Raw genomic sequence first — 27,531 nt, 5'->3', positions numbered from 1 at the left:
ACTCAAAGGGTGGCAGCCTAGCTTGGGGACTGAAACGCTTTGCCCTGGCAATAGAACGGGTTCGTCGACAAGCATGTCAGCATTCGACTAATGCATGTCACGGACGCCTTGGAAAAGAAGTCTTGGAGCTCTGACTGGCCTGGGAAATGCTTCGTGCAAAGTACAACAATATCTTGCTCGAAATTCAAGGTAGCTAAGCACATGATTCCAGGTCGCTGTTCACTGTGGACTTTCATCGAAACCGCAGCCTGTCCTGTGTCCCCCCAAGTGGAGACCAATATCAACAATAGCGCAGCCCGCTATATTCATTCATCAATTATCACTACGACTTTGGCCCGAGAAATTCCCGGACGACACAATTTTTGACATATTCACCTCTTCTTTCTGGAAATGCCAACAAGACGAGCCAGCTTCAAAATCACTCTATCAAGAAGATCAATATTCGCAGAAGGCTTGCCAGGCGTAAAACTTTCCCTTAGACTTCATCAATCCAACCGCTCCAATCCGATACCCCACTAAGATTATCACAGCTATGGTGACGATGACGAGGAGGAGCGCACCTTTGATGATGAGCGCATGAGCAACGTTATCTATGATGAGCTTGGGTAGGAAGTGAGAGGATGGCATAGCTTAGATGACTGGTGTCAGGCTTGAAGGAGTGCGAGGCGGTGGTGGGACAGTCCATATAGCATGGCATTTTGAGGACATTCATTCCTTCGCAGTGGGGTGGAAAGCGGTGGAAGCGATAGCCTCACGCTCGGGCTTGTGTAGTGCATACGAAGAGTTGCAGTACACCTCTCCGCTGTGCTATTGTGCGTTGTAAATTAGCTCTTCGTGATCCTGATCGCAACTTGATTTGGCATGGAGTACATGTCCCACTGCTAGCAGCCAATTTCCTGCCCCCAGGGCATTATCGGTCAAACACTCGACCAGGACTGCCGCTCCAATCTCCTCTCTCATTCCCAAACCCTGTTTGCTATGATTTCTTTGCTAATAGTAACCAATCATCCCCAGTGGAGTACTAGGAGTGTCGTGATGAGCAGCAGAAGAACACTGATCGGAGATTATCCATGCGAGAGTGCTTTGTTCTGGTGTCATAACTCTGCTGGTGATCAGGTCGTTGTGGCGGGTTCCGGAGAATCTGCACGAGATTCGGAACTGTGGCTGCGTACCTGGACAGGGTAGGAATAGAATGGTGAAGAAGCTATGGATCATGTGCTTTTTTGTTGAAGCCAGCAGGTGTATATCTAAGAAGTTATGGAATAGAAACAACGCGGGAGCGGCATTTGGACATTCAAACGCGGTGACATCTGAAGTAAGCCTCGAGTCAGACCAGACAAATCTGGATAAATGCACAATCCAATTTCTGGCTAATATCCCGCTGTCAAACGAGAATCTCATGATTTTTGACACGTTGATCAACAATCAGTTTGCAACGGAGCTAGGAGGAAAGTGCGATGCATGACGATATATTTTATGGCTGGGGCTACAGACGCTCACATCTCAAAACAGATATCACAACAATTATCATCGAACGAGTATCTTGGAAAAACAGAACATCAAAAATGGAAGACTTATTGATAGTCAAGTATCCACAGATCTGATCTGAGATAGGCGGGAGAGTGGCAAAACTGTTCAAACACCGCACCTGTCTGTTCTCAAGCCTCCTTCTCAACTCATATCGTGGAGCGAGGTTGAGATCGTCGACAAAAGACAAGGCAGAAGTATTCTCTGCTCTAACGAAACAACTTGGTAGGGAAACAGTCTTGGACCCAGAATAAAATACAATCACCACCATTTCGGGACAAACTCACAGTAAGATTTGAAAGGAGGCTCTTCACATGTGGGGCGAGATGAGGCCGATGCAGGACAAGACGGATAATCAAATGCGTTTAGTCACGGCTGTTCTGCATCATGACCTAGCATTCTGGTCGAAACTGCTCAGGGATCCATTTGAACGCAAATTTCGCATCGAGGATCTAGCAGTTCTTTGAGCAGAGAGTTCAACGAGGATGCGCAGTCTGTGTGCTGTAGGACTTATTGCGGGAAGGCCATTCTGGTCGATGATGTCCCCAAATCCAAGCCAAATTTCAGTGGGGATTTTGTCTGCCTTGGTAGTCGACAGGATGAGTCAATGGTCAGATCCGTCTAGAAGCTGCTCCGCATGTCGTGAGATAGGTTCAAGGCTGACTGAGGTGATGGTCCCGGATGTTGCCATACCGGGAGAGATGCGATCAGAGAAGGACAGGTTTGGAATATCAAGCCGTTGGAGAACTGTATGAATACAGCCTTGGTGAATTCTGTCATTTTGTAATCACCTATCGATCACTGCGAGTGGTCTGCGTTGAATGATAACCCATAAAGAGAGATGGAGAAAGCCTTTTCGGGTAGAATGACTGCTGACTAATCTAAGCTCTATCTTTCAACGTCAACACCAAGACTTTATGCCGCTAGGAATCTCCGAAGCAATCATAAATATGGCCAAAAGACGGGTTCTTATTATAGCTGGCTCTGACAGTTCTGGCGGAGCGTAAGTCTCCCCAAAAATGACATGGTAAAACTGCATACCTTGCTGACAAGATGGTGTGTTCAACAGTGGACTGGAGGCAGATCAGAAAGTCATTGTAGCTCATGGATGCTATGCTATGACTGCTACCACGGCTCTTACTGCCCAGAATACTCTCGGTGTGGTTGATATACACTACACTCCGCCAGGATTTGTCCGGAAATTGATTGATACATGCATCAGCGATATCGGCGTAGATGTTGTGAAAACTGGTATGGCTCCTATCTTCTAATACAATCAGACAAGAAAAGGCATTCTAGATTCATACTGACATTGAAAGGTATGCTTGCTTCGGCTGAAACAATCCAAGTTGTGGCTGAGGCACTTCGAGCGCATCATGTACCTGCCACTGTCATTGACCCTGTATGCAATTCCCAGTACCAAATTGATCGTTAAAAACTAATTCTGAAATCTACAGGTAATGGTTTCAACAAGCGGTCATCAGTTGTTACCTGCTCACGCAGTCCGAGACCTCCGAGAGAAGCTGCTGCCGATTGCAACAATCATTACACCTAATGTTCCAGAGGCAATGTTGCTACTTTCCGACAGTGGAAAACCTGCTGCTGTAGCCAAGAACGTAGAAGGCCTCATAGAGATCGCCAAAGCTGTGCAGTCCTTGGGGCCCAAGTATGTCCTGGTGAAAGGAGGCCACCTGCCGTTCAGAATGGATGGCAATGTGGCCGAGACAGTCAAAGAAAAGGAGCTAATGGTCGACATTCTCTATGGTGATGGTACAGTGACAAAGATACATACTCTGTATCAGCCATCAAAGAACACCCATGGCACGGGATGTTCGTTGGCTTGTAAGTCGCGAGCACTTGAGACTAAGAACTAATCTGACTATTGCAGCGGCAATTGCATCGAATCTTGCAAACGGCCTCCCCATGGTGCAGGCTGTGGAGAGGGCTTGTAGATATGTTGAAGCTGGCATCAAGACGGCTACGGACCTTGGACGAGGAAATGGGCCAATCAACCATTTTCATTCGACTTATACGCTTCCCTTCCCACCGTAAGTGAGATGATCTACGTCAAAGCATGGCTTGGCTGATGTTGTAATTCAGTGGTCGCTTCTTGGAATACGTGCTTGAACGCAGAGATGTTCAAACCCCCTGGAAAGAGCATACTGAACATGCTTTTGTAGCTGGACTTGCGGATGGTACACTGCCGGTTGAGTCTTTCAAGTACTACTTGATACAAGACTATCTATTTTTGGTTCGTTGCTAGTGTTCTTTGAGGCCACGCCTAATGATTCTCAGGTACAGTTTGCCCGTGCGAACTCTTTAGCAGCCTACAAGGCGAAAACGATCACAGACATTGCAGCAGTAAGCCCTAAATTGTCTTTTGAAATTCAGAATTGACCTTTCAAAGGCTGCTAAGATAGTCGGACATATTCATCATGAGATGGAACTGCATATAAGCTACTGCCAAGAGTTTGGGGTAAGTAAGGAGGAGATTGAAGCTTCAGAGGAAAGCCATGGTACAACTTCCTTCTCACCACGATAGAACTAGCTAAGACATGATAGCTTGTACCGCGTACACTAGATACGTCCTTGATATTGGCCAATCTCAAGATTGGTTTGCACTTCAGGTAGCTTTGGCGCCATGCTTGATCGGATATGGAGAGATTGCCAAACGTCTCCATGCGGATCCAGGAACAAAGCGGGATGGCAACATTTATGGGAAATGGATTGAGAACTACGTTGCAGACGATTATGTGGAAGCAGTAAAAGTTGGATCTGGTGAGGTTCTCGAGGCTAATTGCGGTGTCGGCGCTAACCAGCGAAGCATTACTTGAAAGAAATGCAGTACTCCAGTCGCCCCATCGTATCGAAGAGCTAGTCAAGATATTCATCCACGCAACCAAGGTGAGAGACTTCTATCTGATGAGAGCTGAACACTGAGGCTGATATTCACAGATGGAGACTGGCTTCTGGGATATGGGAGCAGGCAAGAAAAAAGTTTGACAAGCACCAACAAGACGCTTTCCCGAAATGTAGAATTGCATGTTTCAACTGCGAAGCAATACTATTAGATACTGCCAAAGAGCTAACACTGCCAATTAGCGGGCATCAGGTTCGCTGTCCTCAGAAGAGATTTTGAGAAGGTGGTTTTGAAAGCTGACCTGATGAGAAATATTCTTGACGAAGTAAAGTCTCAACTAGGTATCGCAAGAAGTCTTAGAGTAAATAATGTCTAAGAATTCTAGCCATTGGCTTGAAACTCACACCACAAGGCCCCTTGGCCTTGATTTAGATAAGTGTCCTGACGAAGTAATTAAGTGTTGTAAGCCAAGAATATGGTTGCTTGTGGTGAAATGTACAGATGTACACGGGGTGCCTAATCGTTCCTCTCGATTCCTCCCAGAGCACCAAAAATGTGAGATGATAGAAGTTGGCAGGGTGCCGAGCCAGTCTAAATCACAAAGAGCAGCTATTATCAGCTCACAAGTCTCGTTGATATTCGAAAGCTTAGAAATTGACTATTTGAGACCTGTTCTTCGAGACTTACTCCCTTTGTGATTGCCTGTTGTTGTCCTGACTCGTTGTCGCTTCCGTTTTGTAGATTGGAGGCAAACTTCCAACTCGCTTATCAGCGCTAGTACGTATCAGGCTAGTGACGAAAAAAGTGCTCGGGAGCAGAACAAAATCTTCCTCCCTGATTCTTTCTTCCGGACTTTCTTTATCATCACCTCTTCATCTGCAACACGTTTTCGCATCGACCTGAGAACTTTGACAGCAGAATAATACTCTCGATATCAAAATCACGATTTCACTCAGCTTTCTACACTCTTTTCAAGTAGGAACGCAGCCTCACCGTTTCGCGGTCGCAATTTCAGGCTCTCTCGCCACAGTACACTTCTTCAAGTAGCACATCATGTCTTACGGAGGAGGCAACGGATACGGAGGAGGCGGCGGATATGGCGGCGGTGGCAGAGGAGGAGGAGGAGGGTATGAAGAGCGAAATTCTTACAGTCGCAACAACTATTCCAGCAACTACTCCAATGGATACTCCAACAGGTATAAAAACCTTACGGGCTTGATTTGGTTGTGAAGTTCCAGGCGATCCTGCACCCTTGCTTTGCGAGGCGATAAGGCTCCAGCTCACCTTTGAGCACAGCCTTTCCCTCCCATCGCAAGAGCAGGTAACCTGTCTCCTTTGTCTGTTCCTTCGCGAGGAAAGAGATGTACTAACTGTGCTCTAGTGGCGGCGGATATGGCGGAGGAGGAGGAGGAGGCTATAACGGAAACTCCAACGGCTACCAAGGTGGCGGTGGAGGTGGATATGGTGGAGGACAAGGTGGTGGAGACCGAATGTCCAATCTTGGTGCTGGTCTTCAAAAGCAAAGCTGGGGTAAGTTGTGCCAAATGTCTTCATCGCGGGTTGAAAGCTGACATGACCCTAGACTTGAACACCATGCCAAAGTTCGAGAAATCGTTCTACAAAGAAGATCCTCAAGTCACAGCCCGTTCAGAGGCCGATGTCCAAAAGTTCAGAGCCCTCCACGGCATCGCAGTACAAGGATCCGATGTCCCCAGACCAGTTGAGAATTTCGACGAGGCTGGCTTCCCCGCATATGTCATGAGTGAAGTCAAGGCCCAGGGATTCCCAGCACCTACCGCCATTCAATCTCAAGGTTGGCCTATGGCTCTCTCTGGACGTGACGTTGTCGGTATAGCCGAGACTGGTTCTGGAAAGACTTTGACCTACTGTCTCCCAGCTATTGTCCACATCAATGCACAGCCCCTTCTCGCCCCAGGCGATGGGCCCATCGTTCTGGTTCTCGCCCCAACTCGTGAGTTGGCCGTCCAAATTCAACAGGAGATTACGAAGTTTGGGAAATCCTCCCGCATCCGCAACACCTGTGTCTACGGTGGTGTTCCAAAGGGTGGCCAAATCCGCGACCTTGCCAAGGGTGTCGAGGTTTGCATTGCCACTCCAGGTCGTCTCATTGACATGCTCGAGTCCGGAAAGACTAACCTTCGTCGTGTTACTTACCTCGTCCTTGATGAGGCTGATCGTATGCTTGACATGGGTTTCGAACCACAAATCCGCAAGATCCTTGGACAGATTCGCCCTGACAGACAAACCTGCATGTGGTCTGCTACATGGCCGAAGGAGGTCCGCGCTCTTGCTTCTGATTACTTGAACAACTTCATCCAGGTCAACATTGGATCCCTTGAGCTCTCTGCTAACCACAGAATTACCCAAATCGTTGAAGTCGTTTCTGAATTTGAGAAGCGTGACAAGATGACCAAGCATCTTGAGAAGATCATGGAGGACAAAGACAACAAGATCTTGATCTTCACAGGTACCAAGCGTGTTGCCGACGATATCACACGATTCCTTAGACAAGACGGATGGCCCGCGCTTTGTAAGTTTCTCCCACAACCTTCATGAACGTTTCTAACTTCTATCAGCTATTCACGGAGACAAGCAACAGAATGAGCGTGATTGGGTTTTGAACGAGTTCAAGACCGGAAAGAGTCCCATCATGGTTGCCACTGACGTGGCTTCCCGTGGTATTGGTATGATTGAAACCCCCTCCCCAAACATTGCAACGCCCAGTCGCCTACACAGTAGTGCTTTACTCTCAACGCTCCGGCGCTTTCTAGATTGCGCTATTATGCCCGGGTTCTTTCGTGTCTTTTGGTTCTCTCTAATCGGGCGTCTTGGATCTGCGGTGTGGCATGTCTCATGCAACACTAGTAATTCCAAATTCACAAGTACTTTCCCTGGTACGAGATGTGGAATTGGCATCTCTTGATTCGCTCAAGCTGTCTCCAAGACTCCCAACCCAAGAGGACCTGGATGTGTGGATTACCATCCCTGGCATTAAAACCCGCAATGGACTGTCCATGTCAGATGCAGAGAGAGTATTGGATGCATTCAAATGCAGCTCAGCTTCTTCACTAGCCGCCCTGGAACGTTGCTATACACTTTTCTTGTTCTTGCTAACCCTTCAATGAAGATGTCCGCAACATTACTCATGTGTTGAACTATGATTACCCTAACAATTCGGAGGATTATATCCATCGTATTGGTCGTACTGGTCGTGCCGGTGCAAAGGGAACTGCAATTACCTTCTTCACCACTGACAGTAAGTACTCCTATGTCCGTGTCTTTATCCATGCTAACATTTTGGAAAGACCAGAAGCAGGCTCGTGATCTAGTCAATGTTCTCACTGAGGCTAAGCAGCAGATCGATCCCCGTCTTGCCGAGATGACCCGGTATGGGGGAGGAGGTGGTGGAGGAAGATGGGGAGGTGGTGGAGGAAGAGGAGGTTACGGCCGCGGAGGTGGCCGAGGTGGAGGTGAGTTCAAGTTACCCTTTTCTCCCCGTTCCATCGCTGATGGAACTAACAAAGGTCGTTGGTAGGAGGTTTCACCTCTTCAAACGCGGCCCCTCTTGGCTCGGGCAGGCGTTGGTAAGAGCCGTATCATTCGAGTGATTCGATCCGTCTTCCCCCGACATCGTCGAACGCAACATAGATTCCCGATTCATCGGATATTCGTCACCTGCTCGGAAGTGACCACCACTGCATTTCATAGGTCGTTTTGGCGTTGTTTGGTATCAGGGGGTTCAGGAGAGAGGGTAGAATGCCTTGATTTGCACCTCTTTTCTACTGCATTCATACATGATTCTTTTTGCGCTCTTGTAATCTCTATTTCCCTTTTTCTCTCGGACAAAAATTGCGGCTTTTGTAGTCAAGGATTAGATTATTATAAGTGGAGGCTGTCATCTCTTTATAGGAGGGACTGGCTAGCTGACTTACTTGACTCGGATCATAGATTGCCAATTGAGGCTGCGTTGTAGCTGGGTAGCTGCTAGTATGATAGACTAAATGAGAAATTATCTCGATTATATGACTCTTTGCTTCTTTTGTGAAGTCTGTCTCGCTTGCCGGTTTCCGGACAGAAGAGACACCAGTCAGCTGGGTGAAGCTCGTGTTTTACTACGAAACTTGTACGATGTACGGCAATCTTTCTGTTACACCATCAGCTTTGAGCTGAACTGGCAATTCCTTCCATCGACGACCCCCATTCATTCTCTTTGTCTATTCCCCTTGGCCAAGTCACCTATATTCCCTCTGTTACTTCCTCCATCTGTAAGAATCCAAATCGATGATAATGGATATCTTGATTACAGGTAATCTCATGTTCTTGTCAAAGAATGCCGAGACTCTTGTCCCTGCGACGTCAAGAATCTCTGTTCGGATCTAGATCTTCCTGTTTCGAGGATATCTACTCCGGTCTACTTCACCCATCTCCCTCCATACATGCATGTTTTATATATTCACAAACGATGAAGTCTTTGGGTGTATATCAGAGAGAGAGAGCTACAAAGCTGAGCGTTTTATTTATGGAGGAGATGTGGATATGGACTCCCTTCTTGTTTAAGTGTCTAGCGTTGCTGTGCAAGGATATAAGTGATGGTCTCAAAGAGTGTTGAAAAGTTGTGAGATTTCTATGGACTAAGTGGAAATGTGCGGTCAAAAAGCTGGCTTTCTTATCGGATGTGTTGTTGTGAGGTAGCAGTTCAAAATATCCGTATAGCAATGTGCTGAAAATATGATAGACAATCACATCGGAAGGATTTTATGTTGATTGGCACAATACATGGTTAGGCCAGATTTTGATTCATGTTTACTTGACTTGGCTGGAGTTGGATGTTGAAACTGGAAATTTCTACGCAGCTCTTGGTCAGGCAGATCCGTTGCTTCATGTACTGCTTTAGTGCACCACACATTTATGTACGAAATTTGCTCTGTTTGAGGGAGGTACGTAAATCCAGGATATCACATCGTCACATCGCATATCATGATCAAGAACAGCCAGGACTTGTTTGTCTATACACAAAGCTTTTGTCTTGCTTGGAAATTACGTAGAATACATTAATTACAGGTAGTCTGTCTTGTCTGTTTTGTCGGTATCGGTATTGGTGGTTGATTGATTGATTGGCTTCCTTCATAATGTTCCCCGTTCCATTTCTCAGCTCAGCTCAATGGGTGCTCTGTGAACAGCACCGTACTCAAGATAAATGAGCAAGGTACCGTATGTCTGTCGATCATCGCTTGCTCGCCGGCCTGTCTTTCCTTCTCCCTTCCTCCCAAAAAATTGAACTCCGTGAATGATGTGATGGATGAAAAGAATCAAATGCGCTAGTCAGACAGTAAAAGAGAACAGAATGTGCAAATGCCGTGCCGGGTCTTGTCTTCAAGACGGGGGCCGAGAAAGTCCAGATCGTGGGTGTCGTGTCATGTACAGCTCATGTGGGTGAACGGTATGTGCAAAGCCAGCTCTCGAGAGCAAATGAACAGCGCTCCGAGAAAGCTGGGAAGTTGAAAGTATGTTGTCGCGACTATGAGTATTGATCCTTGACGACCTTCTCTTTCAGTCCTCCAATACGCTCCATATCGATCGAGTGGAAACGGCCACCAGTCTCCTTCTCATAGGCAGGGAGTTGCTCGTCCTGGACGGGCTCAAGTCCTACGCCGTTCTCGCCAACTCGAACAATGACCACGCGTCCGCTCTTAGGGCGGCCGGACTCGTCATGCTCGTCTGGGAAGGTGATGCGGATCTCAGGTACGGGAGAGGTCGGGGTCGTTGGGCTATCGATCATGGATGCCTTCTCATCGTAGACATAGACGCTGGAGGCGCGGCCGTATGGTGCAGCGGTAATTGTCAAACGGCGGTGATTGGAGATTGGGCGGCTGTTGGCCTCGTTATATGAGGGGAGTTGTTGGCGGGCGATGGCGCGGGAACGGCGGATCTTGCGGACAGCGAAGAGGGCACCTGCTAGGAGGAGGGAGATGAAGACTAAAACCATGAGGGCGATCAGGAGGTTGAGCATGGTTCCTGACATGGCGGTGTCGTTGTCTCGGGCGTGGATGAAGCTGGTGCCGCGGGCCATGATGCTGGAGATTGAGTCCATTTTGTTTGTTGTTTTGGGTGTTGGTGGGGGGAGTAGAAGGTAGAGAAATTCGTCAATGCTTGAGTATCGTTGGTGGGATTGATGTTGAACGAATATGGCTCCAAAAGTATCCTAGAACAAGATATGGAGGCTATTGTCCTGTTAGCCATTGTCCGTACGCTGACATCTCAGTCGCCAGCGATATTCCATTTTTGTTTGCTGACACTGTCTAGCTGCCATGTATTGCTTTGTTTTGTTTTCATCTTCGGTTGCACATAGCCGTAGTGTCGAGTATCGCAGGGTGAATTGATTTGAGTCGAAGTGAGTCGTATCGTATCGTATCGTATCGTATCGAGTCCGGCTCGGCAGGAGAGGGAGAAATATGCACTTACGCAAGGAGACCAAAGCAAGTAAGTCAGGTCGTGAAGAGGGCGTAGATGTGCAAGGAACGGACGGTGATCGAGCTAAGAGAGTGAAGCCGATACCTGGGAAGGAATGTAAGTGTCCCGAAGGAAGGAGTGAGAGAGAGAGAAGTGAGGTTGTGGAGGGGGCGGATCGAACGGTGGTCGTTGAGGAGGTAAGGACGGACGTCGAAGGTCAGAAGAGAAAGTTGACGACGACGGGCTTCCTTTGAGGGAAAGGGAAAGGGAAGCACAGCAGTTCGTTGCTCTGGTGCAGGCCCCGTCCCCCTGGCGCCCCCAGCTAAGCGGCCGTTCTAGCTCGAAATAACTGGGGAATAAACGCCCTTGAGCCAATGCAGGTACGCAAGCGAGCTGCTAATCAAAGGGCCCTCGCGGCCGTCCAATTGATAGCCTGGAGGTCCCGCAGCCACGGCGCTGACCATGCTCTTTTGGGCCTGATGTGGGCTCTGGGTGGCTGCCGAGATTAAAGATTCGAATTTTGAGCGGATCTGTGGATGGGATGGATGGAAGCGCTGGGGCGAAAGAGGAGAGTAGTACACAGCAGTACGGTGCTGCTCGAGCGCTGGAGGATGTGATAAGATCAGGAGAGATACGGAGGCCTGCGTGACGATCGACATCTCTCTCCTCTATCTGGCGAAAAGGTCGATGGCTGTTGTGTTCACAGCCTCTCATAATCCAAGGCAAAAACATCACTATGCCAATTGAATGCCGAGGAAACAGTTCACAGCCAAAAGTTTCTCTGCATGAATGACAGTTGGAAATTCTCCGCAGAACCAATGATCCATCCAATGATTTGCACAGCCTTCCAAATCAGGACCTTGCAAATTGGACCCCATCCTCGCCATCGATTTACCCCTGGCTAGAATCAACTTTATTTCGGGCTTTTCTCTCATTGCATTTGAGGGGTTGCACATGCATGCTTCAACATCGACACCTTCATTAGCATTTCTGGGTTTTGTTTTCAATGCTTCTCATTGTTCATTGTTCGATAATAGAAGAGTTGAGTTCATGTCTCTGCATAAATCAAATGGATCAGATCATCCGGACCTCGGCTCACACGCTTTCCCTTTGGTCTGGCCTGAGCTCTGAGCTTCATCCGAACAAGCTCAAGGCATAAACTCACCCTTATCTGATGTCACAGCTTAAAGCAGGGGCAGCTTTTCGAGAATGCGTTTTGGATTATTCTAGAGACTGTGAGGCTGAAGGATCTGGATGAATGCATTAAGCATGTTGAGACTTCAGACGGTTGAAATTCTGGGAACTTGAGATGACGATCTGATCCCGGGTTAGTTGGTGCAGTTCAGACGACAGGTTGATTGTTTTTTTTTGTTACGATATGCAGGATGTCAACTTTCTCCGCCTTTCTTGATTTGTGAAACGATGGTGACTGACACATAGAACTTCTTTCCATGTGGATAAAGTTGCCTGGAGAATATATGATAGTCCATTGGCCGAGGAGAGGTACTGTAGTTGATGTTGTAGATAAGTTCGTTCCTTCTGTCAGTGTAGCAGGCTACCTTCTGTACCAATGGTTTGCATCGAAGACTGGGCAGAGTTATAATACTGGAAAAATCATGGGTCCTTCGGAGCAGAGTTAGAACTGTCAGCGTTTTGCATGATTTGTCTGGTACGGCCAGGAAGGCAGAGGGCAAGAAAAAAGAAATAAACAAGAGAAAGTCTTGTTATGTCTCTGGTTTGGGGACTGTGATCAGCACGAGACTTGAAGGATCACAACCAATCTGCTTCTGCCCCGGATCTTTGTATCGTGTCTACAACCAAGGTGACAGGTCTTGGTAGTGGATGCGCCTATCTTATAGCTCTGCTGAGGGAATTTCACATCGCGATGAGGGTCTTAGATAAGGCTAATGAGCTGGGACGGATACTCGTAAATGGTCAAGGAGCTGTCGTTGTATGGTAATGTAGAGCGTGCAGCCAAGTATCTTCATTTCCTTGGATTCTTTATCTTCTAACTGTTGGAGAATCTTGTCTGTGAGTTGTCTTTCTAGAAAAGGTGAAATAGAGGCTAGCTGGGGTCGAAATATGATAGAGTTTCCCAGATCTCGTTCAGCCCAGACCTCTTCTCATTCTGAGGCCATATTTTCTTTTGTCTGTCTACGATCCGAGCATCATCGTACTAGAACCCGGCGACCATGTCATAAATAACGTCTAAGACCTGGGATGTCATATGTCTTCTAGAAGATCGTTTCGCATTGACCTCTTGTGGAACGGGATCTCCCTATGTACGTATTGTTTCCTGATAGCATTGTGACTTTGTTTACAAATGACATGCAACTACCTATCTTTGCAAAACCATCTTTAATATTGGATGTGATGGATCTGCAATAGTGGGAAGAAAAGAAAAGTTCGGCTAAGTTTGTCATAAAATGGAAAGGCGAAGGAACAACGTCAGACTCCATGTTTTCGATGGTATGCAGATGATTGTATCCACTCCGAGGAAGAGATGATTGATTGGTTTGTCAAAATCCAATGTAGTAGAGAGGGCCCAGTTGCAGATCACGGAATAACGGGAATCTGGGGGTGCGCTGTTGAGAACTGACTTCGATATCCACTTGGACACCTTTGGGAGTCGATTAGAATCCAACGCTCCCTGCGCCATTTAACGCCCGGTAAGTGCTGCTCGTAATCGTATGTTATCCAGTTCTCGGGCGACCTGTAGCTTCTCTTAAATCAAATATGTATCACGTGGAGAGACGAAGTTCATTCGACGGCCCAAGAGTATCGAGAATAATCTGCTGTGTAACCTGACTAGGCTTCAGCTGCAGATATCTTTCACTGGGCAGACTTCTTACCCCGCCCCGACACCTCTCTCGATCAATGCTTTTCTCATGTTACAAACAGCGGTGAGGGGGAAAGTCGTAGGAAAAAGCGGAAAAGCTGACCCCACCTTCAAGTGATGTGCAGCGAGCTGTGATGCTCATCCCTAAGGCTTGAGGATTGCTGTCACTTCTCACATTTGTTAGCATCTCAACCTTTTATTCTGGCGTGTACAAGATGGTCTGATCCCCGCTTGTACCGTCAACTTGTCTTTGCTTTTCCTCCACTACATAAGCGAGCGGAAAGATCCCTTTGGTGGTGCAGGTAGGTGAAGTATCAATTCTGATAGGAAACATCGCACCACGGCAGAGGCGAAGAGCGGATGAGACGCTGCGACCAAAATAGTGGAACAAGATTTCTGTTCATGGCGCACGAAGATGCAGAGCAAGAATCAAGTGGAACGTGGTGCTGGTGGTTGTCATTATGGTAATGTCTCGACCCAGTGGAGTGAGAGTTTCCTCTCTCTGTGTCGACTTATGCAGGTAGGCGAGGTACTTCAAGATCATCCATTTATGTGTCTCCTTCGGGGCTATTATTTTTGCGGGGCCTACTGCTGTGCTGGCGAATTGGATCGGTGGTGTGAGGCTTTCGGATCTGGACCACGCTGGAGGCGTGAAATCGGGCGTGAGAAAGAAGGCTGAGGCCCGCAGTGAGGTCTTTGCTGGCTGTTCTACAGATGCCACCTGACTTGGAGAAGCCTCGTTCGGCATTTGTGAATACTGTTAATTGTTATGTGGACTTTAATAGAACATTGGTCAACGTGTCTCATGCAAATGTTGCCTCCCGTCAACGATGACCTCGAGAAGCACTGGCGGGTGAAAATTGATGGATGTATCCAAAGTGCTGTACGAGTAACCCATCTGCTGATCGCGATTCCGATAGATCTAGTAGGAGAATTTGGGATGGGAGGGACAGCAGTAATGTTGTAACCCTCCAAATTGCTTGTTTGTCGGAGTGACAGTGGCATACATTCCTAGCAAACGAGCAAGCTGCCTTGTATGGCGTTCCTACATCAAGTCGAGGTGGCCGAATTTGGTGTACAGCATCTTCGAATTTCTTACCTTAAAGAAGTGGCGATCATAATTGTGGAGACGAGCGATGGCGTCAGGGAGTTAGTTGATGGTGGGTTACATTCAGGCGTGTTCCCCGGATGAAACACTTGGTAGTTGCAGCTGCATGGGAGTGAAGAGAGGGCTCGCTGGGTCATCGAGGGCCGGCCACAGTCTGGTGTCTCTACTTCGGAGTGCCGAGTTGAGGCACTTGAACGGCAGGGAGGGCGCAGCAGACGTCGGTGTTGCTTTTCTCTCTCGTGAGTAAACAGCAGGAGAATCTGTAATAAGCCTTGCTGTCCGTCCTGGTTGAAGCTGGACCTGGCCAGTGCAGTGCTCTCGGGTCTACAGTATGTCAGGTTGATGGTACCGGTACGAAGATAAGGCTGTTTATCGGGTTGGGCTTGGGAGGCAGGGAGGAGAGCAGAAGGGAAGTAAATGGAATTAAACCAGATTCGATGACATGCCCTAAGGGCTAGGGCAGAAAGGGGCCAGGGCCACGAGACCTAGGTATGGACTTGCATGAGAAGGGGAGCGAAGCGATGGCTTCGGATTAAAATGCATTCCAAGACTTGTTCGTTGCGATACGATACTTCCTTAGACCGTGGTGGTTTGTGGAGGAATCTGAAGAATTTGAGCTGCATGGTCAAATTCCTGGGATACCTGCCCTGCCCTGCCCTGCCCTGCTTCTGCCTTTCGGGGCATTCGATGCATGAGGTGGAAGGGCGGGAGAGCAATGTCAGTCAGTCCCCCAGGCCCCCCACCAACCATAAGGCTTAGCTACCTTGCCGAAGCAAATTTAGTCCTTGGAGGTGATGCATACAAGTATCTATGGGAGAGGTGTGCAATTATTGATTAATGGAAAGGATGCCGCTACATGATTTGGGCGGGCGGGCGCTCGCTGTTATTCGAGTAAAAGCTTCCACTTCAGCTCTTAATACCTTCGTACAGTCCTTGTTTCTGTGTCTGCCTCCTGTGCATGCACAAATCGTCTCGATACCTAAGGTAAGGTACCTTTCGTACCTATCTATACCTTAACTAGATTTGCCACCTGCCGAGCCTGCCTACCTCAGAAGCCTCCTGGCCATCCGCCCTGCCGCCCTACAGTACAGCCTTGCGCACACTTATTTCAGGAACACCGGGCACCAAAATGGTGGCCCTTTCGCGTGTCCATTATTGCCCTGCAGACCAGTCTGGTTCGGTTCTAGTTGACACAACTGCCCTCTGTCGTGGTTTTAAAGCTCCTGCTGGCCAGGGATCTCCGTAGGAGGTTCGGCTGTCGCCTCTGAGGAAGGGAGAGCGAGGATTGGCTTCCGCAGATAATTTACATGGAGGCAGCCAGAGCGGAGCGGAGCGGAGCAGGCAGGTCTTGAAGAGTTGAGAAGAAAAGTCTGATAGATAAAAGGAAAGGTCTTGCTTCTGGTCCTCACGCTGCGAACCTGCGGAAGTACTGTGTTCATCTTGTCTCAGGATAGACGTTACACAGCAGTTAAAGTCAAAGTCATTGCTTTTCCTCCCCCTCCCCCTTGAATTGAATGCCGGCCTGCCCTGCCCTGCCCTGCCCTGCCCTGCCCTGCTCTGGCATTGCCATTTTCCCACAAACTTGGGTCAATTATTATCATTGTGACTGGCCCAACTGGCCTGCTGTCTGAATAGCCCCCCGTCTTGTCAGCACCAACCACAAGGCACATTCCGCAAAACCAACTCCCGTCAGCTCATGTTCATGCTCACCTATGCTTATGCCCATTGCCCATTGCCCATCCATCATCCTCTCCTCTGCTCTGCTCTGCTCTGCTCTCCTCTACTCTGCCTCCTCTGCATGCCCGTCCCCTTACGAGCCCCATGTCCTAGCAAAACCAGAGCAGCAGTACTGTAGTGCAGCATACCCATAGCAAAGCAAAGCAAAGCCGAGCCAGCCCTCAAGCCCCCCGAGGCCCCTTGTTGATCTGGGAAGTCTCCGTGCGTGCCCTGTCAAATCGTCCAATGCACCCTGGGACACCCTAAGACTCTAAGAGGCTCTGGCTACTCCTGATCAAAACTAGATTCCCCCAGCCCAGCCCAGGGAGACAAGCAAGACAGACGGATACCTAGAGTAGACAAGACCAGACCAGACCAGACCAGACCAGCAACGGACCCCGATTTATCTCAAGCCACTACCACGGCTGCGACTCTATCCCTCAAGGCCAAACGTTCATCTTCAACATCACCAACCGACAAACGGCCTTCCCTTTCGTGGACAAATTAGCGTTGTACAACGTCTCTCCACTCGTTTCTTGGGGATTTTTTGCGCTCTCAGATCTATCTACCTTACCTTGCGACCCCGCCCCTAAGTCAAAGATCCCATTCCCACTTCATTCTATCCTGGCCGCCGACTCGCCCTTGCTTCGCAGCCGCATTTTTCAGACGACTCACTCTCCCAAAGAGGACCAAGACCCTCTCGATCAACATCGCCAGCAAGACAATAGTCAAACTACCACGGAACTACTTTTCCTATCTGCAGCCGGTGTCTACCTCCGGGTGCCTACACAACAGAAAAGCACGCCTACTCCACCCCCCGTTGCATATGACAAACGAAGGGGTGTCGTGTGCGACCTATCCTCTGGTCTTTGCCATACCTGCAACCCTTCATCTACCTCGCCCTCCCTCCCTCCTCGATGAGCACTTCTTCTTGAGCCTGCCAACCTTTTCTCGAATCCTTTTTTGTACATGAATCAGCCTCTCAGCGTTGTCGAGCTGCAGTTACATACTTCGTCGTCCAACACTGGTGAGTGAGAGCAGCACTTTCAGCTGTATGCTGCCTTCCCAGCTCAGCCTGCTCTGATCTGTGAGATCAGCCTTACGGCGCACAATGCTGACAACTGTGAATTACTTCAGTTCCTGTAGATCTACAACCTGTCAAATAAGTAGTAGAAGTATCATTTCGTCGTCTTCAACAATACTCCCTCATCGCACATACCTCCACCATATCTCGATATTTTGGGAACCGCGCACATATACCAAACATCTCTCCGGCCACCCTCATGTCTTCTGCGACTGCCAACCGGCCATCAGGCGCCATGCCCACTGCTGTGAGTTTTTAGGCCCCCTTGTAAACAACTTCCCCAGCTGCATCTGCTGACTTTGCTACAAAGACACGACAACCACGATTTCCCGAGTTCGGCGCAGCTCCTGGCAGACACAACAGCGACTCTTCTCAGTCTTCTAATCTTGGACAGCCTTTTGGGAACGGAGCGACTTGGCAGCCGTCGGGAACAATATGGGGCAATAATACAATCGGAAGTGGATATGCGAATACTAGGCGAGAAAACACAAGACCCAGTGGTAGGTCTGCAGTGGGTGAAGCGACTCTAGCAGTCACTGATGACAGTACAGGGGAAAACAAGGAATTCCCTGATGGTCCTAGTGGTTCAAAGGCTTTGGCCGCTGAATCCGAGGCGGATACCTGGAGCACACACCAAAATGGACCCTGGAACGCCCCAGACAATACGTCTCCTACCTTGCAATCCCACAGTGGAAGTACATCCCCTTCCCATACACGAAATAGCATTCCCAACGTCCCCTCTCAAACTCTCTCCGAGATTCAAAACCCATACCACCAATCCCGCCCCTCTATTGGGCAAGTATCGAGCTTCAGATCACAGCCAAAGAGCAATCTGGATCCATCTTCTGGAAGCTTCAAGTTTGTGCAAAAGAAGGCGCAGTCATTTTCCTTCAACGATGACAAGGAGAACTCGGGCCAGTATGGTAGCAATGACGCTTATGATGTCGACATTCCTGCTCGGTACCTCGCAATTGGCAGCGCTTCCAGGGATGGAAGTATGCCACCATCCAGGACTTCCGAATCTGGGCGCAATGGCGGAAGCATATCCTTTTCTAATGGTACTCAGCCTTTCGGCTCCATTGGTGGCCATCACACACCAAGTAGCTCTATTCATTCTCAACGCCCCTCAATCTCTGGACCCTCGGCCTCGTACACCATGCAGAACAATGGTTTGAGGTATGATCTAGGACAAAATGAAACGGAATTGAGCGAGAGGCTGGCCGGGTTTTCGCTTGGTCGTGATGCTGAGCAGCCGAGTTCGTCTCAAGCTAACAACAACGTTGGCAATTCTTACTCACCAAACCATCCGGGTTTTACGCAGCAAGCCCAGTCGCTCAATGGCTCGGCTATGTGGGGTGATGGACATGGACCCAAGGCGATGAACAACTTTGACCCCTACTCAAATCAACCATTCGCAAACCAAGAATACTTCACAAAGGGGGCTCGCTTTGCGGAAAGAGGATCTGTTTCACCAGCAGGAAGCGATCACCGTCGAGGTCTCAACAGCCCCAAATACTACTCAGCAAATGGAACACCCCCGTCTGGACAAGAGCAGATCTATCGACCAACCTCGAGAGGCCCTCGGGCCCCTCAAGGACCCGGCGACCTGAACCAGAGACTCCAAAACATTCATTTCCAACAGCAAGCACAGGCATACATGTATGGGGCCCAGTTCCAAGGCCAATACCCACCACATCCGTACGAATATATGCAAGCCAACTTCAGACCAGGAAATGTTCCATATGGCTACGCTATGCCCGTTCCCTATCCACCAGCCCCTGTCATTCCCACCCGCCCAGCAAAGGACCAGGATGTTGGCGCAGGTGTGAGGAGTGTTTTGCTAGAGGAATTCCGCTCCAACACTAAATCCAATAAGAAATACGAGCTGAGGGTAAGTTCAATGGTCTACGGATGAATATACATGCTAATAAGGACCAGGATATCTACAACCATATCGTGGAGTTCAGTGGAGACCAACATGGCTCACGTTTCATTCAGCAGAAGCTGGAAACTGCAAACAGTGATGAGAAGGAACAAGTTTTCCGTGAGATACAACCGAATGCCCTTCAGCTCATGACAGATGTTTTTGGCAACTATGTCATCCAGAAGCTTTTCGAGCATGGCAACCAGGTGCAGAAGCGGGTACTGGCTGAGCAGATGAAGAATCATGTAATGGAACTGTCAATGCAGATGTATGGTTGCCGAGTCGTCCAAAAGGTAAATTTGTCTCATTGTCAACATGTCAAGCACAGGCTAATCTTAGTAGGCGCTCGAACATGTCCTCGCCGACCAGCAAGCTGAGCTTGCCCGGGAGTTGAACGCCGATATCCTCAAGTGCGTCAAGGATCAGAATGGTAATCATGTTGTACAGAAAGCCATTGAACGTGTACCCACGGAGCACATACAATTTGTCATCGAAGCTTTCCGTGGTCACGTACACACCTTGTCAGCCCACCCTTACGGCTGCCGAGTCATTCAGCGGATTTTGGAGTACTGCAAGCCGCACGATCAAGTTGCAATTCTTCAGGAACTTCACCAATGCTCGGCAATGCTCATTACTGATCAATACGGTAACTATGTTACTCAGCACGTCATTCAACACGGAAGGCCGGATGATCGAGCAAAGGTCATCAAGATTGTAACCGCACAGCTGTTGACACTTTCGAAGCACAAGTTTGCTTCCAATGTCGTAGAGAAGAGCATTCAATACGGAACAGATGAGCAGAGACGTGCAATCGTGGCCCAAGTCACCTTGATGCACAGCGACGGTACCAGTCCTTTGCAACTCATGATGAAAGATCAGTATGGAAATTATGTGATTCGTAAGTCCTGCTTTCCCGGCTTCAATACTAGCTGCTAACCACGCGCCAGAGAAACTTCTGTCTCAGCTCAAAGGCGTTGATCGTGACAGATTTGTGGAGGACTTGAAACCCCAATTAGCATTATTGAAGAAGTACAACTACGGAAAGCAGATTATCGCCATTGAAAAGGTGATTCAAGAACGCCAGTCTCAGTCACATCACTCTCCAACATCAATCGTTCCACCGACGATGCCCATCGAAATCGACTCCAGTGCACCAACTCCCATGCTCACGAACGGACAAAATAGTCCACAAAGCAGCAGTCTTCCCAGCACAAATGCCAGCACCATTGAGGATCCTACCGACGTAGCCGGCAAATCCGAGGAGAAGCTCTGTCCAGAAGTCGTCATCCACGGGTTGTGAGCTCCTCGCTCAACTCGCCCTCTTATTTTATGTCGAGATCAACCAAATTCATCATGGAATTATATCAGGCGCGTCGGTTGGGTTGGTCATACTGTCTGGGCTTCGGTATGAATGGAACAGGACGGATTTTCAAAAGTAAATATTGGAGCTAATGGCTTGCCCCTCTTTTCTGGTCTGCACAAATAACCTTCCCTATATGTATACGGCGATTTGTTGGTGTTGGAGAGGATGTTTATAATCAGTTGTGTGTTTGTGCTGCGCTGTGTTTAGTATTTTGCCCGAGAAGCTTTATCTTTTGGGCTTGTATGGATGAGTGGGTATGGATATGGACATTGAACCTTCTTCTTCTTCCTTCCTCCTTCAAAGATGAGAGGGCTAGGCTCATTTTATCCGCTTCTATGCGTTTTAAGACATTTCTCTGTCTCTGCGGCGGGCATTACAATCGCATTGCGGCTAGGATCGGGCAACGGTCGACACCTCTTTTTCATTCGTGCTTGTCTTTTGTGTGGGCTTATATTGCTGGCTGGATTGATTTGAACTTAATACTTGGATGGATGCAGCGATGCGGCGCGTTGATTTGCCGGAGTTATTGTTCTTGTCATGGGTGCGGTACGGTACAGTCTTGCGCGGTGCGAAGCACAAAAATTTGGTGGGGTGGCTTGGAAACGGGACTTGGTCTTGGTTTTTGGTTGGTTTGGTAATAAAGCCGGTGGATGGTTGTGAAGGGAACCATGCCGATACGGTGTTGGCATAACACAGCGTGACATGCATGGCATGAAAGGCACGGCATCGGAATTGAATATAACTGTGTGTGTTTTATGTTTGGGCGAAGGCAACCAAAAGGACAGATATAAAGCCAAATGAGATATAAAGCAATAGATATGATATTGTTGTGTGCACTGATTTTTGGTGTTTGTCTTCACTCCTGTAAGCACCGTTACACGTAGTAGTGGCAGTGGTCTTGACCGATCTGAAGAACACAGATAAATATGAGCCACAGAGGAGGTGGAGGTTCTGCTCCGGGCAGTCAATGGTTGCATAAAAGGGACTTGTCATGGAAATTTAAGCGAGTAATAACATGTCTGACATGGACATAGGCGAGTTCATATCATTATTATACAATTACATACATTCGTAATATACTTTGCCAATTCTACCCATCTACTTTGTCTCTTGATTAAGCTTCTTCTGGAACTCATCGACCGACATAGCAGAGTTGGTCGTAACGCCGTGGTGCTTTGACTGCTCCTTGATGTTCTCCTTGACTTCGATTTTCTTGTGCGTGACGGATGGGTCGAGAACCTCTGTACGAAGTATCAGTAAAGCCAACAAGAATCTACTGAGAGTTGGACGGTGAGGACAGCTTACCCTTTTCAATGACAGGTTGCACGGTCTCGTGCAAGTGGTGATGCACATGCTCGTCAACAATCGTTGGCTCCTTCGTCTGGCTCTCAAACTTCTTCTCGTCAATCGTGCTCTGATACCCCGCAGTATCATTTTCCGCCTTCTGGCGAGCAGTGCCATCATCACGGTTGATGTTCTTCTCCTTCTTCTCCTGCTGGTAATCGTGCTTCTCTGGGAGAACCTCGGAGTCTTTCAGGGGTTGGATGGTAGTGTGGTAGTGGTCTTGGTGTTTCTCTCTCTCAATGAAGGTCTGCTCGCGAGTCTCGTGTGCTTTCTTGACGTGTGTGTGCTCGACCGCGGGTTTGACTTCGGCCTCAACAGTGGTATCGGCATCAACATCTTGTGAGACGGATTTGGTGGCGGTAGTAGAGGCGGAGGAGGATGGCTGCTCAGCGTCATTTGTTGTGCTGCCCTTGCCGAAGAGCTTCGTTACTGCTGCTGCTGCGTTATCCATTTTGAATAATTTGGGATTCTAAAACGAAGTTTTTGAATAGTTGTTTTGAGAATGGTGGTATCTAATGGGATCTTTCCCACAAAAATACTGGAAATGGAAATCAAAATATACACGGGCGAAACCCATTACGTCGTTAGGTTCCTTCTTTTCAGATACGCATTAGCAATTCGATCCATTGCGATCGATTCCATTGCGTCACGAATGACATGCAGTAGTCTCGATTTCCAGACGAGAATGGGTCGCAAGAGAAGAAGTTGGCACCGCCACACCCCACAACCGTCATTAAGTTGCTAGTCCCCCACTTGTGAGGTGTTTGGAGATCTAGGCGTCGAGCTTGTCATGAACGGCGTGTGTTTAAGAGAAAATGACAGGCTGTGTGGCGCAACAAAGTCTCACGACTAGCTCGTTGAGTACAAGTCTTAGATGCAAGCAGAAAAGCATGTGATAGACAGGAACCGCATGTGAGTGTCGCCATATTTCGTGGTTCAGAAATCCCGTTACCCGGTTGAATTGTAGAAGATGCGGGTGGGAGCGAGGCGAGGTTGGAATACATTCTTGAGAATGTTCCAACCAGTGCTCTGGAATGTGCGAATTCCGAGTTATTTCTGGTTCCTTGTGGCCAAGACTATCTTCGGTCAAGATACGTGTTTGTTCCCGAGGATCTCTATCGTCAATTTTGTCACTTTCATTAATTGTGCTCTTCATTGCTTTTGTTTCCCTGCCTTGCCTACCAGAATTCTAAGACATCAGCCTTCTCTGCTCTTCTGCTTTCTGCTTGGAAGTTCGACTGTTGCTCTAATTTCGTGGCTGAAATCCACATTCCTTGTGGGCGATTGACGACCGAGAAGAATTTTGTCAGCAGTGAAGGAATTGAAGGAGCCAATCGATCTCAAAATCAAACAGATTCTATCTTCAATAATTCCATTCTTGTTGATTGGTTAAAGGGGTTTGAAGTTGTGGTCCTGTCTATTTATGCTGTATTCCTCTTCGGTATACCTGCCAAGAATTTAATGCGTACGAATGGGATTTGTATGAAATCTGTTGAGCTGCATTTCAACTTGTCTAAGCTTCTGTTCTGCAAGTAGTACTACAAATGCCTGCTTTTTTCAGTCATATGAGCTATTGAGTGCTTGCTCGAATCTGTCAATCGATCTTGGACATCTGCTCTTGCAAGTCGACTTAGAAGTATGCAAGCAGGCAGTACTACCAAACCTACTCCTTGTAGCAATCTCTCCTCTTCTCCCACCTTCCACAGCTCTGACTTAAACCCTAGTGCCGTCAGAGGCGATACAATACCAGAAAGCCTTTCTTGAACGTGATAGGTATCCATGCAAGCAGCTGACTGCCACATGCAGCCATAGACTGAAGAGACTTGGGCAAACCCTTTTCTTCTATTCACCATCCATTGAATAGTCTTCTCGGTACTGAGAACCTACTATAACAACTCACATAGTTGTTATCGTCTGGCCAGATTCTAGGAACGAGACGTTGGATCCGATCACTCACTCAGAAAAATGTTATACAAGATACCGATGGCTGTGTGAAACCATTCGGAAGTCTATTCAAGGCTTTTTGAAGGGGACCTGTGATCTCTAACTGTTGTAAGATGCTAGAATACTCACATTCCCGAGATAACGACGCACAAAGATCACATAGCTTTTCAGGTCCAAGGCTCTGTGAGTAGCGTTGTGGTTTATTGTTGAATTTGAGGCTTGGGGGTGCAGGGGGTCGGGGAGTCGGGAACAGGACCTGTAGAGCGGAGATAACGAAGTAATACTCTGTTCCCTTCCTGTTGGCGCTTTCGCTTATGAGTGCCCGCAGCTTTACAGAGGGGAACCGACTATTAAAGGGAGGTCACTCTTTTGTGATAACTGCTCAAAACTTAATACAAAGAAAATTACAACAATATGATATCATAATATGCGAGTGTGTATTGGCTATTTTTGGTCAATATGCAAAGACAAAGTTTCATTTCAAGACTTGTAGATACAGAGATGATCATGTAAAGAAGTTGGATTTGGTGCTCTAAGGGTGCCTCGATCGACCATATCCCTAAATGTCCGCCCCGCAGCTAGGTAGTAAGGTACGTTAGGCTAGGTAAGTACCGTGCTATACTGTAGAAAGTTACCTGACTGATTAGCGCTGCAAGGGTCCTGTCCTGTCAGACAGCGAGCATAAAAACCTAATTCCTACATTGCAGACTCATGCCATTACCAGCTCATCGTACCCAAATCTGTGATAGGACTCATCCATATAATAGAAAATCATTCACTGACAGCCATGGGAGAGCGGTTTATTACAGTCATCTATACTGTTTAGGACTAGCGCCCAACTGGCGCGGGGTTGTAAATAACATGGCCAGTCTTGCTTTGTACTCTACCATGTCCTTTGTTCTCCGCCATGTCCTCATCCACCAGGACATCGCCTGATCTCTGATAATCCGAATTTCTTCGTATCAGAATCACCATGTCGCAAAACATCTACATCTATAAGAAACTTGCGGATCCGTCAAAGGACATTCGACTTGTTACACTTTTTCCAGGTGACGTCGACGAGAAAATCAAGCTCAGATTCACTCAGGTTTCTGTGGAGAGATCCGCAGACCCAAGTAGAAATGGCCAACATTTGAAAGATGCTCAAGCAAGTCTTCCAAAGGATTGGGAAGCGTGCGAAACTTTTGAAGGACGAATCCTGTATATCCAGAAAGATGCGGCTGGGACTGCATCCACCTCCTGGCAGCACCCCAACACCAAATTTATCCAGACAATCAATACGGTCGAAAATCCAAGGGGGGAGGAAGTTCCAGGTCAAGGTACTGCTTATGAAGCTTTATCATACATATGGGGAGTAGAAGATGATCCTTTGGAAGTCCTCATCGACCTTGCTTCCAAGAACTCGGACGACGATGTAGTAGAGATATTGGTTGTGGTCTCAACAAACCCTTTGCATTACGCTAGGCTCTTGTTAAGTCAAAATCTCGCAGGCTCCTTAAGACATTTGAGGTACAAGGATAAGAAAAGAGTACTCTGGATTGACGCCATCTGTATCAATCAGGCGGATGTTGTGGAGCGAAACGCTCAAGTATCTCGCATGGGAGATATATTCAAGGTGGCGGAGCGTGTCATAGTGTGGGTAGGGCCTTCGACAGAAGATAGCAAGCTTGCACTGCAAACGCTTGATAACCTCGGCAAACAAGTGGTGTCAACGACTGATCGGCGTCGTGTACCTGCTCCAAATGCTGTGGAAAATGCATGGTTTCAGTCTTCTGTCCAGTTGCCATTTGACAACAGCACCTGGGCGGCTATCAGTAGCTTACTTCAGCGCGCTTGGTTCGGACGTCTATGGGTTGTTCAAGAGGCGCACCTGGCTCGCAAAGGGTTATTCTTATGCAGTGAGGATCAACTCGACTGGATAACCTTCCGCTACGCTATCCTCGCTCTCTGGTACAACAAGGCAGCATCATGGAGCTTACCATCAGTGATGAGGTTGATAGGAAATCTAGTGGAACTGCTTCCGGACAAACACCCAATTTCGGACTTATTCTACCAAGTGTATGGTAGATCTTGTACGGATTCTCGGGATCGAGTGTACGGCATCCACGGACTTTTCCCACGGAGTTTCCAGGAGCTTATACGTCCAAATTATTCATTGTCAGTGAACGAAGTTTACAGAGATGCGACTATAGCTCACATTAGATACTCCAAACGTCTGGAAATGCTGCGACTTTGCATTACAACAGAGCCTGCTGAAACATTGGCCAGCTCTTCCTGGGTTCCGAATCTAGCTTCCAAGCTGAAGATCTCTCGAAGAATGGATTGGCAGTTCGCAGCTGGACACTCTCGTGCAGAAGTACGCTTCGAAATGCCAAAAACACTGAATGCCACAGGTATTCAGTGCGCGACAATCACGCACATCCATGAAACTCTACAAGCAGGTGCAGACTTACTTGAATGTTTGCGGGTGGTCCGGCAATGGGAGCCTGAGAATCTGGATTCAGGAAGATACGTCACTGGAGGAAGTGTACGTGATGCGCACGCCAGGACACTCACTGGAAATGCTCTGAAAGACAGGTTTCCAGATCGTGACTACGCTGAATCATTCGATGATTGGATTGCACAAGACTCGCCGACCGCTCTATTTGGTGCTCAGGCAAAGACGCCTCTTTCAGCCGACTCTAAACCGACACCGATTGAGAAATTGGCTCTTTCTCTGTTACCAGGTCGTGCATGGGTGACAACCTCCGACGGTTACTTCGGTCTAGCGCCACCTGCTGCATCTACAGGTAATAAAACCGTGATTTTAATTAAACTAAGCTGATTCCAACTTCATAGGTGATATCATCGTCGTCTTCCTCGGCTGCGAAGCACCTATCCTCATCCGCCCACAACCCGAGGATACATTCCGAGTTCTCGGCGAATGCTTCATCTTTGGTCTCAATGATGCGAATGCCTTCCTAGGACCCCTGCCCTCGCCCTGGATGGCTAATGTCTTTAATGACTCGGCTGGCCTCTTTACTATCCTCCGTTTCTACAATTCCGAGACAAAGATTACGTCTGATGAAGATCCCAGACTTGGTCCGTTGCCAGAAGAATGGGAGGTTGTTGATCGCGGGGAGAGGACCTCGGAAGATCCACGTATATTCAGGTGTTTCCGTAATAAGAAGACTGGAGAAATCGTCAACTCGGATCCGAGGATGGAGCCGGAGGTTTTGAGGAGTAGGGGTGTCAACTTGAGAACGTTTTCTTTGATTTGAATGAGATGAGCAGGAGATTGCAGGTAATGATAACACTGGTGATTTAGGGACAGAGCTTGGTGCGATGAAGGCCACGAGAGCTTCGTGGGTG

General features: G+C 48.1%; 6 protein-coding genes across 8 annotated transcripts; 4 read left to right on the top strand and 2 right to left on the bottom strand.

The window, feature by feature from the left end:
- Nucleotides 1-2,444: 2,444 nt before the first annotated feature.
- ONS95_013301 (uncharacterized protein) lies at nt 2,445-4,530 on the top strand (the record flags this gene model as incomplete). The annotated part of the gene is made up of 11 exons (XM_058506944.1): nt 2,445-2,530; nt 2,597-2,778; nt 2,847-2,929; nt 2,985-3,369; nt 3,416-3,575; nt 3,628-3,778; nt 3,823-3,888; nt 3,935-4,043; nt 4,090-4,305; nt 4,352-4,431; nt 4,483-4,530. The coding sequence occupies 11 exons, from the start codon at nt 2,445-2,447 to the stop codon at nt 4,528-4,530; spliced, it is 1,566 nt and encodes a 521-aa protein (XP_058357674.1).
- A 732-nt stretch (nt 4,531-5,262) lies between these two features.
- DBP2 (ATP-dependent RNA helicase dbp2) lies at nt 5,263-8,425 on the top strand. 3 transcript variants are annotated; one of them, XM_058506941.1, is made up of 6 exons: nt 5,263-5,583; nt 5,769-5,917; nt 5,970-6,938; nt 6,985-7,092; nt 7,536-7,664; nt 7,714-8,425. In XM_058506941.1, the coding sequence occupies exons 1-6, from the start codon at nt 5,441-5,443 to the stop codon at nt 7,941-7,943; spliced, it is 1,728 nt and encodes a 575-aa protein (XP_058357671.1). In that variant the 5' UTR covers nt 5,263-5,440; the 3' UTR covers nt 7,944-8,425. The 3 variants fall into 3 exon arrangements, with proteins under 3 accessions (XP_058357671.1, XP_058357672.1, XP_058357673.1); XM_058506942.1 differs by having other exon boundaries at nt 5,769-6,938; nt 7,714-7,878; nt 7,944-8,425; XM_058506943.1 differs by lacking the exons at nt 7,536-7,664; nt 7,714-8,425 and having other exon boundaries at nt 5,970-7,210.
- Nucleotides 8,426-9,926: 1,501 nt separating this feature from the next.
- ONS95_013299 (uncharacterized protein) lies at nt 9,927-10,499 on the bottom strand (the record flags this gene model as incomplete). The annotated part of the gene is made up of 1 exon (XM_058506940.1): nt 9,927-10,499. The coding sequence occupies one exon, from the start codon at nt 10,497-10,499 to the stop codon at nt 9,927-9,929; it is 573 nt and encodes a 190-aa protein (XP_058357670.1).
- Nucleotides 10,500-17,804: 7,305 nt separating this feature from the next.
- Nucleotides 17,805-20,829, top strand: PUF3 (mRNA binding protein puf3; the record flags this gene model as incomplete). The annotated part of the gene is made up of 6 exons (XM_058506939.1): nt 17,805-17,852; nt 17,916-18,105; nt 18,157-19,496; nt 19,544-19,822; nt 19,872-20,427; nt 20,477-20,829. 6 exons carry the CDS (start codon nt 17,805-17,807, stop codon nt 20,827-20,829), a joined length of 2,766 nt encoding a protein of 921 aa, XP_058357669.1.
- Nucleotides 20,830-21,990: 1,161 nt separating this feature from the next.
- Nucleotides 21,991-22,687, bottom strand: ONS95_013297 (uncharacterized protein; the record flags this gene model as incomplete). The annotated part of the gene is made up of 2 exons (XM_058506938.1): nt 21,991-22,133; nt 22,198-22,687. The coding sequence occupies 2 exons, from the start codon at nt 22,685-22,687 to the stop codon at nt 21,991-21,993; spliced, it is 633 nt and encodes a 210-aa protein (XP_058357668.1).
- A 2,019-nt stretch (nt 22,688-24,706) lies between these two features.
- Nucleotides 24,707-27,440, top strand: ONS95_013296 (uncharacterized protein; the record flags this gene model as incomplete). Its single annotated transcript, XM_058506937.1, has 3 exons — nt 24,707-24,784; nt 24,837-26,969; nt 27,019-27,440. The coding sequence occupies exons 2-3, from the start codon at nt 25,154-25,156 to the stop codon at nt 27,438-27,440; spliced, it is 2,238 nt and encodes a 745-aa protein (XP_058357667.1). The 5' UTR covers nt 24,707-24,784; nt 24,837-25,153.
- Nucleotides 27,441-27,531: the final 91 nt, after the last annotated feature.

Source organism: Cadophora gregata, assembly GCF_030347475.1.
Source record: "Cadophora gregata isolate MNR1 chromosome Unknown scaffold_7, whole genome shotgun sequence".
Taxonomy (NCBI): domain Eukaryota; kingdom Fungi; phylum Ascomycota; class Leotiomycetes; order Helotiales; family Ploettnerulaceae; genus Cadophora; species Cadophora gregata.
Note: the sequence above shows the minus strand (reverse complement) of the source record. Positions and strands in the feature narration are given on the sequence as shown.

Excerpts from the sequence above, each read along its gene's own strand:
- DBP2 (XM_058506941.1), top strand. The coding sequence starts at position 5,441 with ATGTCTTACGGAGGAGGCAACGGATACGGAGGAGGCGGCGGATATGGC. Across the intron at positions 6,939-6,984 it reads AGACGGATGGCCCGCGCTTT|CTATTCACGGAGACAAGCAA; the intron begins GTAAGTTTCTCC and ends AACTTCTATCAG. Across the intron at positions 7,093-7,535 it reads CGTGGCTTCCCGTGGTATTG|ATGTCCGCAACATTACTCAT; the intron begins GTATGATTGAAA and ends CCTTCAATGAAG.